Here is a 17,641-nt window from a genome sequence, read left to right on the forward strand (position 1 = left end):
TATAAGGAACAGTGAAGGTAGTTATCTAAGCTTACAATAGGATCTAGATGAACTGGGAAAGTGGGGTAAGGAATGGTGATTGGAATTTAACAAGGACACATGCAAAGTGTTGCATTTTGGCAAGACCTATAGAAAATGGAGGGCCCTGAAGAGAGCTGTAGAACAGAGCAACCTCGGAGTACAGGTACATAGTTTCCTGGTCACACAGGTAAATGGGGCGGTGAAAAGGGTGTTTAGTGCACCTGCCTCCATCACTCAGGGAGTTTGGACATCATGTTGCAACTGTACAAGTGATTGGCGAGACCACACAGACCGTTATGCACAGTTCTGGAAAGATTCACAAGGATGTCACAGGATTTGAGGGGCTTGTATCCATGGATAGGTTGTTGATTGGTAAGGGCATCAAAGGTTATAGGGAAACAGCAGGAGAATGGGGTTGATAGGATGGTGATTTTGGGCAAGTGTGGGCAGATAAAGTTCAACATTGAGATGTCTGAGGGGATGCATTTTGGGAGGACGAATACCGAAGGACAGCACAATCTTTTTGTGAGTAACACAATGGTATTTTATCAAATTACTTTGTGGTTTTTGAGAAGGGCTGATACTAAGGTCATGGTACAATGATTGAGGACTAAGTGCAAAGGCTTTGGCAAGGAGGCGAGGCGATGACAGTCACGGTAAGGTCTTTCCTTGCTCTTTGAGAGAGTAATATCTTCAGGCGTAGTAATAGCAATCTACAAAATGCTGTGAAATGCGGGAGAAGCGGATGAGTTCAAGTGTGTAGGAAGGAACTGCAGATGCAGGTTTAAATCAAAGGTAAACACAAAATGCTGGAGTAACTCAGCGGGACAGGCAGCATCTCTGGAGAGAAGGAATGGATGACGTTTTGGGTCAAGACCGTTCTTCAGACTGTGTTTGTGACGATTACGTTTGCAGGAAGTGTGTCCAGCTGCCGCGCCTCACAGAATGCATGGATCAGTTGGAGGGGTAGTTGGCATTGCAGGAGAGGAGCACGCAGGAGGCATGAAGTGTTATAGAGTGGGTTGTCAGGAAGGGGATCACACCACAGGATCAGCCAGAGAGACGAGTGAGTGACTGCCAGGAAGGGAAGGCACTAACAGAAGTCTGAGGTGGGGATCGTTGATGATAGATGCCACCTTCTTGAGGCTTTTGATGGAGGACGAAGCTGAACCCATGATGGACCTCTCTGGAGCCTCTTGCTTTCCTGTGCATTAGAATTGCCAATCGAATTCTGTTCATCAACGCATCACATTAAGCAATCGTCCCCAAATCAGATTGCGGAGTGTTGTGCCTTCATGTACAGAGGTTGCCTTCTCTATACTTCTCCACAACATCCTTTTCACCCCTCAACATCCACTCTCCAAGTGCCATTTTCTTCACCCAAGTTTATGTTCATACCCTCCTCTCTCCGCCAACAAATTTTACCCCTACGCCATCCTCTTCACCCTTATTGTCCCCTCCCTTTCACCATCCATTCCCTACCCTGGCATCCTGTCCCCCTTCCTCCATCATGCTGTTCCACACCTTGCCTCGCCGCTGTGCCCGCCAGTCAACTCCCTTCCCCTGCCATCCTCTCTCCTTGTCTATGCCATGCTCTTTCCTCTCCCTGCTCCTCTCTCCCCTGCATGCCTAATGCACACTCATTTTCACCCCTCCCCCCCCCCCCCCCCCCACATCTCTACTCTCTGCAATCCTGGCCTTACTTGGGGCCTTGTGCAAGGCCTGTTCTACCACCTTGTGTCTCCCGTGAGGCCAGGACGTGTAGAAGCACAGACACATTGCAACACAAGAGGCCATTTGGGCCATAAATCTGTGTTAGCTCCTGAAGTGCAGGCCATTCAATGCCATTGCTTGCTCTTCCTATGAATGGTTTTCTAGATGACGTGTGAAGATCCTGTGGTGAGTGAATCCTTAAGCAGAGGTCCTGGGAGGGAAATTAAATGTTTTTTATCCAAGGGTTTTTAGTAATGTGGAATGCACTGGCTGTAAATATAGTGGGATCTAATTCATAAATACTTTTGCTGATTGGATAGGCAATTAAATTTTATTATACCTTCTCAAAGATATTGGAATCCTAACTTTGAATTAGGGATTCATGTGGACGAGGAATTTCATTGCACCTTGACAATAAATGAATCTGAGAATCAGATCCCATTAGAAACTCAGACTAGTTTGGATATAGCCCATAAAAAATTAAAATACCCTCATCCTCAGCATTGGACTATCTTCAGTGTGCATGGACTGCTCTGATCATATTGATGTAATGGGAACTCCAGCCCTGATTTTCCATCATATGCAGATAACCCAAATACCTGAGTTTGCGATACCTTATGATAACAATATTTCAACAGTTTTCCACATGCCAGAAGCTTCCTAGAAATACTTGAAACAGAACAGTAAAAAGACTCAAAGATAGAACTGAACATGCATGCAGCTATCAGTACGTACAGTACCTTCCATAATGTTTGGGACAAAGACCCATCATTTATTTATTTGCCTCTGTACTCCACAATTTGAGATTTGTAATAGAAAAAAATCACTTGTGGTTAAAGTGCACATTGTCAGATTTTAATAAAGGCCATTTTTACACATTTTGGTTTCACCATGTAGAAATTACAGCAGTGTTTATACATAGTCCCCCCATTTCAGGGCACCATAATGTTTGGGACACAGTAATGTGATGTAAATGAAAGTGGTCATGTTTAGTATTTTGTTGCATATCCTTTGCACGCAATGACTGTCTTGAAGTCTGCGATTCGTGGACATCACCAGTTGCTGGGTGTCTTCTCTGGTGATGCTCTGCCAGGCCTGTATTGCAGCCATCTTTAGCTTATGCTTGTTTTGGGGGCTTATACCTTCAGTTTTTTCTTCAGCATATAAAATACATGCTCAATTGGGTTCAGAACTGGTGATTGACGGCCACTCAAGAATTGACCATTTTTTAACTTTGATAAACTCCTTTGTTGCTTTAGCAGTATGTTTGGGATCATTGTCTTGCTGTAGAATGAACCGCACACCAATGAGTTTTGAGGCATTTGTTTGAACGAGCAGATAGGATGTGTCTATACACTTCCGAATTCATTATGCTACTACCATCAGCATTTGTATCATCAATGAAGATAAGTGAGCCAGTACCTTCAGCAGCCATATATGTCCAGACCATACATGCCCAGCCATACATGCTCAGGCCCAGAGCTAGATAGGGCTCTTAAAGATAGCGGAGTCAGGGGATATGGGGAGAAGGCAGGAACCGGGTACTGATTGTGGATGATCAGCCATGATCACATTGAATGGAGGCGCTGGCTCGAAGGGCCAAATGGCCTACTCCTGCCATATTGTCTAACACCCCCACCACCATGTTTCACAGATGAGGTGGCATGCTTTGGATCTTGGGCAGTTCCTTCTCTCCTCCATACTTTGCTCTTGCCATCACTCTGATACAAGTTCATCTTCGTCTCATCTGTCCACATGACATTTTTCCAGAACTGTGGTTGCTCTTTTAAATACTTCTTGGCAAACTGTAACCTGGCCATCCTATTTTTGCGGCTAACCAGTGGTTTGCATCTTGCAGTGTAGCCTCTGTATTTCTGTTGATGAAGTCTTCTGCGGACAGTGGTCATTGACAAATCCACACCTTACTCCTGAAGAGTGTTTCTAATCTGTCTGACAGGTGTTTGGGTTTTTTCTCTTTTATAGAGATAATTCTTGTGTCATCAGCTGTGGATGTATTCCTTGGCCTGCCAGTCCCTTTGTGATTAGTAAGCTCACCAGTGCTCTCTTTCTTCTTAATGATGTTCCAAACATTTGATTTTGGTAAGCCCAAGGTTTGGCTGATGTCTCTAACAGTTTTATTCTTGTTTCTCAGTCTCATTATGGCTTATTTGACTTTCATTGGCACAGCTTTGGTCCTCATGTTGATAAACAGCAATAAAAGTTTCCAAAGGTGATGGAAAGACTGAAGGAGAGACTAGGTGCTGAGAGCTCTCTTATACCTGCATGAAGGAGGCAATTAAACACACCTGAGCAATTACAAACACCTGTGAAGCCATGTGTCCCAAACATTATGGTGCCCTGAAATGGGGGGACTATGTATAAACACAGCTGTAATTTCTACATGGTGAAACCGAAATGTATAAAAATTGCCTTTAATAAAATCTGACAATGTGCACTTTAAACACATGTGTTTTCTTCTTTTACAAATCTTAAATTGTGGAGTACAGAGGCAAATAAATAAATGATGGGTCTTTGTCCCAAACATTATGGAGGGCATTGTATGCAGTTATTGTGGTAGATTCATCCTACATTAGGCTTTTGGCCTTTGCCTGAAACTTCTTTGTATCCAACTATGTCAAGTTAGAAGACTAACTTAAGTAACAGTTGGCATCTCAAGCATCATCCAAACACCATGTTTTGTCTCTACCATTATTGCACGACCATGTTACTAAACTGTTCTGAGGTGTTTCAAAGTGAGTGTTTGTCAACAGAGGCTAGAGTGAAGAAGTCCAGAAACACCATCCAGAGAAGCACAGAGACTGGCATGGCAGTGGAAATGCGACGCATGACGCGACAGGCCAGCCGGGAGTCTACAGATGGTAGCATGAACAGCTACAGTTCAGAAGGAAAGTAAGTACACTGAATTGCCTTGGTATGCTCTGCCAAAGGTGGGACCCATTGTATCTGATCGTGAGAAACAAGGCACATTCAGGCATATATCTCACATTTTACGAAGGTCTTTTCACTAAGATGAAAAAGATAAATTTCTTATGGAAATTTACAGTACAGAAGAAAACCCTTTGGCTCATCGTGTTTCAGCTGGCTTTAGCCCCTTTGGACAAAAACTCTTTTTGTCCTTTAATTGTCCTTTAATCTACTGAATTGTCCTTTAATCTTTCTGCTAATTCTTTTAATTTTAGGCCCACAGTTAGCTTAGAAACAGCCTTCCCAACCGTTAGTCCCCTTTGCTCCAAAGACAACAACTGCACCTTGATAGCAGTTGCACCCCTGATAGCCCCTGGCAACCTTGTAAATCTTATCTGCACCCTGCCCAATGCTGTCTCATCCTTCCTGTATTGTGGTGAACAGAACTGCTCCAGCTGTGACCTCATGGTGTTTTACACAGTTCTGGTGTGGCCTCCTTGCTCTTACAGTATATTATTTGTATTGGCCAAAAAAGGTCAAAAAAGGCACCATTTGTCTCTTTAACCCCTTCTATCTACAGGATTTGTCAACATGCTCTGCAAGATCTCTCTGTTCCTCGACTCTTCCAGTTACTGTACTCCCTTTACTTGTTCAGCTTCTGCACATGTCTCCAGATTTAATTCCATTCATCACGTGTCTGCACATCCAGGCAGTCCAATGTGCAATCTGGAGCTTTCTTTTCCCCAATCAACCTAACTCACCACCAGATATTGCTTGCATTTCACATCCAATAATTGATTCGACACTTCCATGATAAGTGTTCAGACACCAAGGCTTGCACAGCCCCCCATTCCTTACAGCTTTCCAGTCAAGGCTTTCATTCTGCTGGGGGTGCGGAAGGGAAGGTTATCTTTTAGAAACTATAACCAGAGCCGACATTAACTGGCATTTGGAGAAGTATAGTCAAAATTAAAACCAAAATTAGAACAATAAAAATAAACCATTTGTTAATGTCAAAGGTAGACAAAAATGCTGGCGAAACTCAGCGGGTGAGGCAGCATCTATGGAGAGAAGGAATAGGTGACGTTTCGGGTCGAGACCCTACTTCAGACTGATGTCGGGGGGGGGGGGGGGGGGGGGGGGGGGGAGAGCTGGGAAGGAGAGGGGAAGGAGGAGAAAGCAAGGACTACCTGAAATGGGAGAAGTCAATGTTCATACCGCTGGGGTGTAAACTGCCCAAGTGAAATGTGAGGTGCTGTTCCTCCAATTTGCACTGGGCCTCACTCTGGCCATGGTGGAGGCCCAGGACAGAAAGGTCGGATTCAGAATGGGAGGGGGAGTTGAAGTGCTGAGCAACCGGGAGATTGGGTTGGTTATTGCTAACTGTGCGGAGGTGTTGGGCGAAGTGATCGCCGAGCCTGCGCTTGGTCTCACCGATGTAGAGAAGTTGACACCTGGAACAGCGGATCTAGTAAATGAGTTTGGAGGAGGTGCAGGTGAACCTCTGCCTCACCTGGAAAGACTGCTTACTTCCTTGGATGGAGTCGAGGGGGGAGGTAAAGCGACAAGCGTAGCATTTCCTGTGGTTGCAAGGGAAAGTACCAGGGGAGGGGGTTGTTTGGGTGGGAAGGGACGAATTGAACAGGGAGTTACGGAGGGAGCAGTTTCTGCGGAAAGCAGAAAGGGGAGGAGATGGGAAGATGTGGCCAGTGGGGGGCTCCCGTTGGAGGTGGCGAAAATGTCGGAGGATTATATGTTGTATGCGACGGCTGGTAGTGTGGAAGGTGAGGACAAGGGGGACTCTGTCCGTGTTACAAGTGGGGGGATGGGGTGTAAGAGCGGAGCTGCGGGATATAGAGGAGACCCTGGTGGGAGCCTCATCTATAATAGAAGAAGGGAATTCCCTTTCCCTAAAGAATGAGGACATCTCCAATGCCCTGGTCTAGAACACCACATTCTGGGTGCAGATGTGGCGTAGACGGAGGAATTGGGAGTAGGGGAGTACTGAAGCCAATTAACCTACAAGCCTGGAGTGTGGGAGGAAACCGGAGTACCCGGAGAAAATTTTAAAAAGCACGAAAGGTGAAATTAAGACAAAAGTGCAAAACAATAGGTCAGGCCGCATCTGTGGGGAGAGTTAAGATTTCCAATTGAAGAACCTTTGACAGAACTGTAGTTGATATTTAATCCTCTGCATCATATCATTTTTCCCACACTTCTGCCCTCATCCCCTCTCCTGTTCAGATTAATTGTCTTTTATGTATTTTATGTATTAAATATTAATCAGGCCATTTCTGATCACCGCATCATGCGAAGGATATGACTGCACTGGAGAAGGTGCAGAGGAGATTCACCAGGAATTTGCCAGAGATTGAATGTTTCATCCATGGGGAGTGACAGGATAGCCTAGATTTGTTTTCCCTGGAGTGGAGAAGGGACTCTTGGAGGTGAAAAAAAAAGAGTAAAAACATCTGAAATGCTGAATATTAAACCTTGTTCTCAGTCCAGTTGGTGTAGCTTTAGAAATCAGGGAAAGAGGGTTGTCACCCAACTAACCATCTGACCTCTGCTAGCCCTTCTCACTGGGAGTGCCCAGTGGCCAAATAATAATGTGGCCATATATGTTCATACCTCTAACTAATGTTATCTGCTCTAGTTTATTTCCTGGGATGAGATTAGGTGCCGACAGTCAATTCAGCGACTTCCTTGATGGGCTGGGACCTGCGCAACTTGTTGGAAGGCAAACATTAGCAACGCCAGCCATGGGTAAGTAATGAGTATTGGAATCACACACACAGCGCTCAGAGCTTTCTTAGCTCAGTTTATTGGAGTGGTTGGGGAAGGCAAGTGCATTAATCAACCAGAAATCAGCAATAGCTTCATCAGCTCAGCGGCCTCTACTGCAGAGCATTGAAAAATGAATTCATAATTAATGTTAATGTATTATTTTTTGCAAAATATTATGTCAATCTTAGAATGTAATATATTATTTTTTGTTATCATTGTTTGTTTTTTTAAATTTTGGAGCGGCATAAGGCCAAGTGGCTGAAGGTGAGATTCAGAGAGCAACAGGCAAAGGGGTGATTGCAATTTCTTCTTAGAATTTCAGGCTCTCATTTAAAAACTTTTCATACAAATGTGCTTTCAAGTTAAATGATGCCAGCTCAGATTTGAGAGAAAATATCTCTGGCTGGGTGCGAGTAGGTGTTCATGGAGCACCTGGCCATGCTTGACCAGGCACTGTAGGTCAGGCAGCAGTAGTCACACCAGCACTGGTCACACCATGGCCCTACAGCATGCAGCCAAAGGGCAAGGCACTTGCTCTGGGGCAGAGAGCTGGGTGCAGGTGTCTGCCACTTCCACTATTGCCACACCACTCTTTCCGTTATCCTCACATCACTATGGCTGTTGTCAGCTCACATCCCCACACTCTCCAGCTAGCAAGAGATAAGCAAACATCTGCTGGCACTCAGGGAACTGCGGGGCAGATGTTGCCTCCTGAAGGCATTGTCACTCAGCACAGAAGCACAGCTAGTGGATTGGTTGTTTATCCACAAAACACTCCAAACTCACTGAAGGATAAGTGAGCAGATGTCAGCCACCACTGCAGGGTGACAAGTAGTAGTGTCTATGAGATGTTTCTTCGGGTCATAGCCCAGTGATTGTTCAGGAAGTGAAAGCTCTTATAGTTATCCTGCAGTATTCTGGTCACTTGGGGATCCTGTAGTGCTTCACTTTAAATAGGCCCATCATCCTTGCTAGTGGTCTGCCCAGTCAGCTCACTGCCCACGACCCAAACCTCATTGCCCATTGTCCAAAGGTCATTCCCCACGGCCCACTGCCCTCAATCCACCCAGCTCATTGCCTGCAGCCTATGGTTCACTGCCCGCAGTTCATTATCTACCATCTGCAATCACAGCTCACTGCCACTGTTCCCAGGGGTGTAGTGCTGCACTGCAATACTGACTGTTCCCTACCACTGCCTCAGCTCTCCGCCCATGGCTCACTGCTCGCTGGTCACAACCCACTGTCCCCAACCTACAGCTCTGCCTCCTGCCCACTGCCCATAACATAGAAATAACTCACAGAACACTGCCCACAATCAGCAGCACACAGCACACTGCCCCTTTGCCCACCGCCCACAACGCACTGTCTACAAGCCAAAACACACCTCCTCTGCCCACAGCTTGCTGCCCATAGCTTGTTGCCCACTTTCCACAGTTCACCGGCATTGCTCATTGACACTATCCGCAGCTCACCGCTCACTACCTGCAACCTGCCGCTTGCTGCCCTCAGCTCAGTGCCCTCTTTCCACAGCTCACTGCCATTGTTCAGGAAGTGAACCGTTTCTGGTCACATATGAAAAGATGCAACTACATCATGCCTTTAACACTTAAAGGCTTTGTAAACATGAGCTACCATTGGAATCTGGACACTGCCAAGCGGCACGGTGGTGCAACGGTAGAGTACCAGAGATCCTGGTTCGATCTTGACTAAGGGCGCTGTCTGTAATGAGTTTGTACATTCTCCCTGTGACCATGTGGGTTTTCTATAGGTGCTCTGGTATCATCCCACACTCTAATGATGTGTAGGCTTGTAGGTTAATTGGCTTCGGTAGAGTACAAATACTAAATTTCCCGCGTGTATAGGATTGTGTTAGTGTACGGGAATCGCTGGTTGGCACGGTAGCGGTGGGCCAAAGGATCTGTTTCCGCACAGTATCTCTAAACAAAACTAATTTATACTTTGCATACAACAGCTCTGACAAATCAATGTGATTTCCAGACAGATGAATTTTTAGTGATGTTGACTGAACTGTGGATAACTCACCAGCAATGTTCCAAAGGTGCACTGCAATCCAACTGAGTCAGGCGATGGTTCCTGGATTTAAGGTTTTATCCAAAAGGTGGTGCCTCCATCAGTACAACATTCCCCCACAATGCACTGGGGTATTAGGCCAAATCTGTGTGCTCATCTCTCCAGAACTTTCTGACATGGAAATGAGACCAGGGCTGACCTGTCCTAGAGTCTAGTCAGGCGTAACAAAAGGTGTGACACCTTTCAGGGCGAAGAAGGTTAATTCAGGACAAAATATGACCTGCTGATGATTGAAAAGTCCCTGATACATGAGTGATCTTTGATGTTATTTGGAGGTTAGAAGAATGAGTCACCAGGTACCTCTTATTTAGTTGTGTTTTTGTGAGATCTGATTTTGGTTGAATGATCTTTTGCTGGCTGAAGGGCGTTCTGAAGAGGCGTTCTGAATACTTGGTATTCCGTAACTTTCTTGCTGTGCTGAAGTAATACATTTTTCAGGCTGACCTTTCTGCTTCTCTTTCATAGTTAGATAATGAGAATTGGGATCGCCAGCACTCCAAGCATTCTGTAGGTTTTTCTTTGAAATTCCGTGTGTTTCCTCAGGTGACATTCAAATTGGGATGCTGGACCGGAAGGGGCAGTTGGAGGTTGAAGTCATTCGAGCACGAGGCCTCATTCAAAAACTAGGCTCTAAGTCGCTCCCTGGTAAGTCAGCCACACACCTGGTCTTTGGCACCCTCTGTATCACACTGGCTGCATGCAGTCTAAAGTAAGCCAATTTAGTTTACTCTCTTACTTATTCCCACATTTATAAGCCAGTAAGGAAATTTCACTGAGTGGGAAAAGTATCTGCAGAGAGACACCTCCGCCTGAGGTGATGAAACCTAAATTGACTGTTGTTAGAAGATTTTTCAGGCACACAAGGCACAAATAACTGAACGTTGCAACAATTAAAGAATAGCAAAAAGCAAGAAGTTGTGGCTTCAATTTAAAAAAGTTAAAGTTATCTTTTTCAATTTTCTTTTGCACGTTTGTCAACATAGTTGCCCTGAGGGCGCAAACAGCACAACCTGTCCCCTGTCCTCCATCCTGCAGACCAATGGCCAATGCTTAATGAAATTAGGTTGCATTTGGGAATTACTACAACACAGGAGGCTATTCGGCCCATTAGCCCAGGGCTGGGCAATTGCTCCCTTTCCTGCAGTTCTTTTCATCATAGGTCTGCAATATTTTATCTTGAAAATGAAACATAATTCCCTTTCCTTCAGTAATTTGTTTTTTGACTGAATGTTTTGATGAGATGGCACGAGGGCTGAATGGGACAGCTTGAAGTGGCTTGTGGGACTTGCAAAGTGTGATTAAGTGCTCATCTGCAAGGATGAGGCCTTGGAATGGAAGAGGCAGCAAAGGATAAAGAGCTAGCTCAGTTGCAGAAAATAGACATTAATATTTTTTTAGGAGGAAGGAGATCAGTAATGTTCTCCAGAAGGTAGATGCCAAGTCTACTGATTTTCCCATTGTGTTTTAATCATAAGCATTTGAGTGTACCAGGGACAATCTCAAAATTTACAGGTGGTACAAAACTTGGAAGTCTGAATGGTGAGGAGGATATGGACAGTCCACCAGGATGGTAGACTCAAGGCACAAGGCGTTTGGTGCATGAAGATATGCACTACGATATGAACAGTACAGCAGGAATAGCGGGAGCTGGCGGGTGTTATGTAAAGCTTGCAGATGGCAGGTAGATTGAGAATGTGGTTTTATAAGAGTGAGCGAAGGCAGGATGGTTTTGTTGAACCTGTACAAAGCATTGGTTTGGCTACACCTGGAGTATCATCTCTTCACCAAAGCACAGATGTAAAGGTACTAGAGATGCTGCAGGAAAGACTGAAGGGCCTGTCCCACTTGGGCGTCATTTGCGCGTCACGCAGGTGGCGAGCGAGGATTTTGAGAATCCCAAAATCCTGGGGCGCCGCACGCTACCTCGCGTCACTGCCTACGCGACCGTGCACGCGTAATGCACTCCATGCGCGCATCGTGACGCGTAAATGATGCGCAAATAAGCCCAAGTGGAACAGGCCCTTTACGGGGACAGTTTCTGGGTGAGTTGTTACAGGGAAATGCCGGAGATGCTGGGATTGTCCCCCTAGTGGGGAAACAATGTATGGAAATATTTCAAGTGATGTGCAGTTTTAGCAGCTAGAATCTATTGCCATTGGCAGAAACATTGGAACCAAGTGGTCACATTTAGGTACTCGGTAAAAGAACCAAGAAATCACTTATTTGAGACAGCAGTGGTTAACATCTACAATACCTTTGTCTAGATTTCATGACGGAAATTGATCAGTGCTTGAAAGTAAAAAAATAATCACAGGGCTGTCGGGAAAGGCATGGGAACTGCATGACACTAACAGAGACCCAGCAGAATCTGCAGGACCAAATTGCACTATTACTTGTCTGTGATTCAACACTCCATGAATTGGGTTTGTGTGTGTGTGTTTCAGCTTCCCTAACAAACATCAAGTGATATTGGTGATTATACAACTGTCCTCTTTTGTAAAAACAGGCAGCTTTTGAAGCAGAGCAGTAATCTGGCCGGCAAGTTCCCTCCCTAGCTCTGAAGCTGAAAGTCAATCTGGAATAAACGACAAAGTCATAACTCGTAGGAATTTGATCTTAAAAGCATATGTTTATTCAGTCTTTAATTTCATCCTTTTGCAGCTCCTTATGTCAAAGTGTACCTGCTGGAGAATGGTGTTTGCATTGCCAAAAAGAAAACAAAAATTGCACGGAAAACACTCGATCCACTCTATCAACAGTCTTTGCCATTTGAAGAAAGCCCACAGGGTAAAGTCTTACAGGCGAGTATTATTCAGTATCTTAGTGAATCTGGCAAATTATTTCAGCAGGCTCTCAGGATGGTACCCACTACCTTTATAAAGCTTGGCCAACAAACCTTCTACCACTGGTATTACTCCATTTGAAATCACTCCAGGGTATCCCAAGTGCCACTCATAGGATAGGAACACGGTTACCTGACACTGAAACAGGTTCTTCAGCCCAATAACTCCAGGCTGACCATCAAGTACCCATCTATACTATTCCCATTTACCACCACTAGGTTGCTTGGCTTTCTATGCTTTGGCGATTCAAGTGCTCTTCTAGAAAGATGTTTCATGTTGTGAGAGCACCTGTCTCTACTGCCTTCTCCAGCAGTGCATTCAGATTCAGTGCAACGATCCACTTGATGAAAAAAAACCTTCATCTCCTCTAGCCCACTTATCCCTCGGAGAAATGCAAGACCCGTTTATTTTCACAGATAATGTTAGGTGCCTGGAACAAGCCATCAGGGGAGGTGGTAGGAGCAGAGAGCAATGTTTTAGAGGCATTTGGGCAAACACATGAACAGGCTGGGAATAGAGAGTTACAGACCATGTATGGGTGGAGTTGGATTGGCATCGTGATCGGTGCAGGCATGTTGGGCTGAAGGGCCTGTTCCCGTGCTGTACTGTTCTACATTCTATGTCCCCACCTTCAATCACGGTGGCGCAGCGAAAGAGTGTCTGCCCTACAGCGCCAGAGACCCGGGTTCGATCCTGACTATAGGTGCTGCCTGTATGGAGTTTGTACGTGCTTCCCATGACCTGCGCGGGATTTTTCCGGGAGCACCAGTTTCCGCCCACACTCCAAAGCCGAAGGGCCTGTTTCCATGCTGTATCTCTAAACTAAACTAAACAATACCCTCTAGGGGAGGGGGGCTTCAATCTGTGCTCGCTAATCTACATACAATGTGATTATTGAAAAGTTGTGACAGAATATTTATCATTGTCAATCAAGTGAAGTTATCTGCACAACATACATTACTGTTTCCTCATATGTTGCATTGTTATTTTACAGGTGATAGTATGGGGAGATTATGGCCGAATGGACCACAAGTGTTTTATGGGCGTGGCACAGATCCTACTGGAAGAGCTTGACCTTTCCAGCATGGTCATTGGCTGGTACAAACTGTTCCCAACATCTTCACTGGTGGACCCCACCTTGACACCACTGACTCGTAGAGCTTCCCAGTCATCTCTTGAGAGTTCAACTGGATCTCCCTGTATAAGGTCGTAATGATTTCCAAATAAATCAACAAACAGGCAGAAATCAGACGCTGACCACAAATATGATCAAATTGCTGCTGGAGCCAGACAATCACCTTTGTTTTGCCAACGGCACTGTTTCAAACAACAATAGGGCTTCATCAATCCTAAAAATGACATACATATGTGAATGTATTTCTGTATGTATGCTGGCATGAACTGGCACACGCGCACTGCATTAAATCTGAATGGAAAATGGTGATCAGTGAGATTCACTGACTATATGTAAGAGGCTAAGTGAAGGAGACCAGTACTCTGACCTAAAAAAAAAAAGAGCTTTAGCCACATACTGGAAAGTATCAAACTCGGATTAAAAATTTGAATTGTTCATTAACATTTCTATAGAAATGACAAACAGTGTTACCTTTCTGCTCTTACATTTTGTTTCCTTGCACACACTTCTTCCACTGCTGTCTGCTCACTGAAGCCTCACTAAATGCTGGTGTTTGTTTTCTCTGCTGGTGGCAGAGTCCATGCCCGTGACTCGAGGCCAGCGGTATATTTCTGAGAGCAATACGAATGGTATTCAACAATTACAGACTTTATGCAGATAATGTCAGTGTGTGCATATCATTGGCTCCCAATCAAAAACATAACATTGATTGCAATTTAGCGACAGAGAGGATTTCAGATTCAGAACTGATTCAGATTCTGATTCAGAACTCGTTATATTTCTAAACAGAAGACTTTGAAGTGTTGTTTGTCATTTGCCATATAATTGCCATTGCTTCTCTCTTTGTAAAACAGGCACATGTTTGCATTTTGAATTAATAATTTTTATGTTTTCTGATGTTTTGCATGAAAACAATGTTTTGAAACTGCTGTCAGTGCTGGGGACTGTGAAAAGCAACTTTAGTTGTGGTATTCTGCAGAGATTGTGGCACTAAACTGTTCCTTGTAATGCAGTTCTCTTCCAATAATTACAGTTGAGATAAATGCTGTATAAAATTGTACATTTGACTGCCTAAAGTGTTGGCCAATAATGGACGGAGCATAAGCTGTTTGAGCTGTACCTGAGACTTTTCCTGGATGTTTGTGTCAATTGGCAATCTGAGCTGATCTGACAGAGCATGAAGATTGCTGGACGTTCTGGTTGAAAACACGTTAATAATTTTATATCTGATTTTAGCTAACTTTATTTCAGGATTACTGCAAGAACAATTATTTTTAACAGTGAAATGCATTACTTTTTGAAAGAAAGGCAAACTTTTGATTGCTTTTTTTAAAAAAAAAAAAGTTTTTTTTTCTGAGTCCCATAGTACGTGAAGCCCCATGTGTACGTTACATCCATGAGGTGCAGTGATTCTTCCTCCTCCTGCTCCCGAGGCCACTTTGAGTTTCTGATCACTGATGTGGAGCGGCATGACCCTGGGCCAGTTCACCTGCTGCATGCACGTTTTGTAGGGGAGGGTGGGGAGGGTGGTGGGGACAGAACACAGGAGTTTGTATGTGTGTTAGTTCCACATAGGCCAGCTTGTAAGTTGCATGTACTTGTACAGTTTGCTTGTTAATTAATATATGGAGATTACAAAAAAGAAATCAAAGCCATTTGTTTCTGCTATAGACTTATTGCTGATTTTAACAAGCCTCAGGTTTGGCAGTGGATGTCCACTGAAAGATTTTTTTGTACCCTATCTGGCAAATAATTGCTGATGCAGTGCAGAAAAGCACCTTATTGGCCTTGACGTGGACTCTTACTGTGGGGTTTTAGCAGCCTTGTGTATACTCAGTTTTGAATTCAAGGTATTTTGCCTGCACGGAGTGAATTGTCTCATTTAAATTGGCCAGCACTTTGTTTGTGTTCCCATAATGTAGAATAAGACTGATTGCTGCTCGACCTGCTGAGCAGGAAGAATTAAAACACTGGTTTGCTACACCTTTAGGTTGTATTCGATTTGTTGTGGCCAAATTCAGCTGGTTGGGTGGTATCTTTCTAATGGCAACAGTTGTCTAAACACTCCCCTGTGCTTTTAAATGAACCTCAGACATATGTTATGTAAACAACATGTTTAATAAAAGTTACTTTTCATGTCAATTTTAGATTTTTTTCCCCCCGTATTCAAACTGAGCTTAATATGTATGGAGTCAAGAAGAACATTGACAGGTAACAATAAGCAAAGTAAAAGATAGTGAGGAAAAATATAAATGGCAAATAATATTGGATAACATTGAGTTGAATGAATTGAATCCTTTATTTGTCATTCAGACCTTTCGGTCTGAACGGAATGTTGTTGCCTGCAGCCATACATGTAATAATAACAACACACAAATTAACATCCACCACAGTGAGTTCACCAAGCACCTCCTCACTGTGATGGAGGCAAAAATCTTATAGTTACTGTCTCTTCCCTCCTCTTCTCCCTCTGCGCTGAGGCGATACCCCACCGGGCGATGGTAAGTCAGTCCCGCGGTTCAAGCTCCGCGGCCCGGGGGTGGTCGAAGCTGCCGCCCTCCAGTCCAGCGGACGCAGCTGTTGCCATGGGAGCTCCGGAAAACAGGCACCAGCCTGTGCCCTGCGAGCTCCCGACGATGTCGTCCACTGGCCCGCGGCCGAGCCCCGGATACAGGTCGCTGCCGCCAGAACGCCGCCTCAGCCACCGGAGCACCGTCTCCGCCCCGCACCGGGCCGCCCACACGGCAGTGTCTCAGCCCCGCACCGGGCTGCCCCCATGGGAGCACCTTCCAGCCGGGAGCCGGTCCGCCCACACGGGAGGACCTTCCAGCCAGGAGCCGGTCCGCCCACACCGGAGCACCTTCCAGCCGGGACCCAGGCCGCCCTCACGGGAGCGCCTTCCAGCCGGTAGCCGCGCCGCCCGCACCGGAGTGTCTCAGCCCCGCGCCGTCCGCCCTCACCGGAGCGCCGAGTCGTGCCGCTGCCCGAACGTCGCCACAGCTCGAAGACGGCCAGCCTCGCTGGCTCTACCTCCGGATCCTCGAGGTTGGTCGCAGGTTGGAGGCCGCCAACTCCGCCATTAGGCCTCAGCTCAGGCGGGGGAAGAGAAGGGGGATACGACAAAAAAGTCGCATTCCCCCGAAGGGAGAGACAGAAAGCCCTGTTTCACCCCCCCCCCCCACACACATAACACCACCTAATAACCAAAAATTTAACTGAACTAGACAAAAAAAACAACACAAAAAAGTAAAAACAGACAGACTGCAGGCGAGCCGCAGCCGTTTCACAGCACCGCCACTGCCTGAATTATGATGCAACAGAGACATTGTCATTGGCACTGGATGATGAATGATGGTGTATCAGAATTAACAGATCAGTACATGGATATTAATGCAGCTGTATGAAGGCTAAATGAACGATATAACTGACAAAAAGGCAAAAAATCAATGAATGGGTCAATGGAGTAAATGATATCGTTCAATACTTACTTATTGGTAATTAGCACTCAGGATGTGTTCCTGGGCATGGGAGTAACCACTAAATAAGATCAAAAACGGGTCAGAATGCTACTTATGCCAAATGGGGATTTGTTATAGAACATAATCGGCATAGGGCAGCATGGTGGCGGAGTGGTAGAATTGCTGCCTTTCAGTTTCAGAGATCCTGGGTTCGATCCTGACTACACGTGCTGTCTGTATGGAATTTGTACCTTCTCACCGTGACCTGCGTGGGCTTTCTCTGGGAGTTCCGGCTTCTTCCCACACTGCAAAGGTTTGCAGGTTAATTGACTGGGTAAAATTGCAAATTGTCCCTAGTGTGTGCAGGATAGTGTTAGTGTGCAGAGATTGTTGTTCGGCATGGACCCGGTGGGCCGAAGGGCCTGTTTCCGAGTCCTTTCCCTAAACTAAACTAAAATGGAACAGTATTGCACAGGAACAGTCCCTTTGGCACACGATGTTTGCGTTGAACATGACGCCAAGTTAAACAGATCTCATCTGCCTGTACATGAATCATATCCCTTTATTCCTTGCAATTCCATGTGCCTGTCTAAAAGCCTCGCTGACAACATTATGTTCCTATTCATCAGCTTTTAATAGGGGCTTCTTTGAGGATATAATTATTAATA

General features: G+C 45.3%; 1 protein-coding gene across 12 annotated transcripts in view; it reads left to right on the top strand.

The window, feature by feature from the left end:
• LOC116973092 (regulating synaptic membrane exocytosis protein 1-like) overlaps positions 1-15,657 on the top strand; it is a 408,478-nt gene extending 392,821 nt beyond the window's left edge. For all 12 annotated transcript variants that reach the window (XM_033020788.1, XM_033020775.1, XM_033020780.1 and 9 more), the window contains 5 exons: positions 4,506-4,644; positions 7,316-7,425; positions 10,081-10,182; positions 12,199-12,338; positions 13,375-15,657. In XM_033020788.1, the coding sequence (XP_032876679.1) occupies positions 4,506-4,644; positions 7,316-7,425; positions 10,081-10,182; positions 12,199-12,338; positions 13,375-13,593 (710 nt within the window). In that variant the 3' untranslated portion in view covers positions 13,594-15,657. The remainder of the gene's footprint in view (positions 1-4,505; positions 4,645-7,315; positions 7,426-10,080; positions 10,183-12,198; positions 12,339-13,374) is intronic.
• Positions 15,658-17,641: the final 1,984 nt, after the last annotated feature.

The sequence above is a fragment of the Amblyraja radiata genome, chromosome 5, assembly GCF_010909765.2.
Source record: "Amblyraja radiata isolate CabotCenter1 chromosome 5, sAmbRad1.1.pri, whole genome shotgun sequence".
Classification (NCBI taxonomy): Eukaryota; Metazoa; Chordata; class Chondrichthyes; order Rajiformes; family Rajidae; genus Amblyraja; species Amblyraja radiata.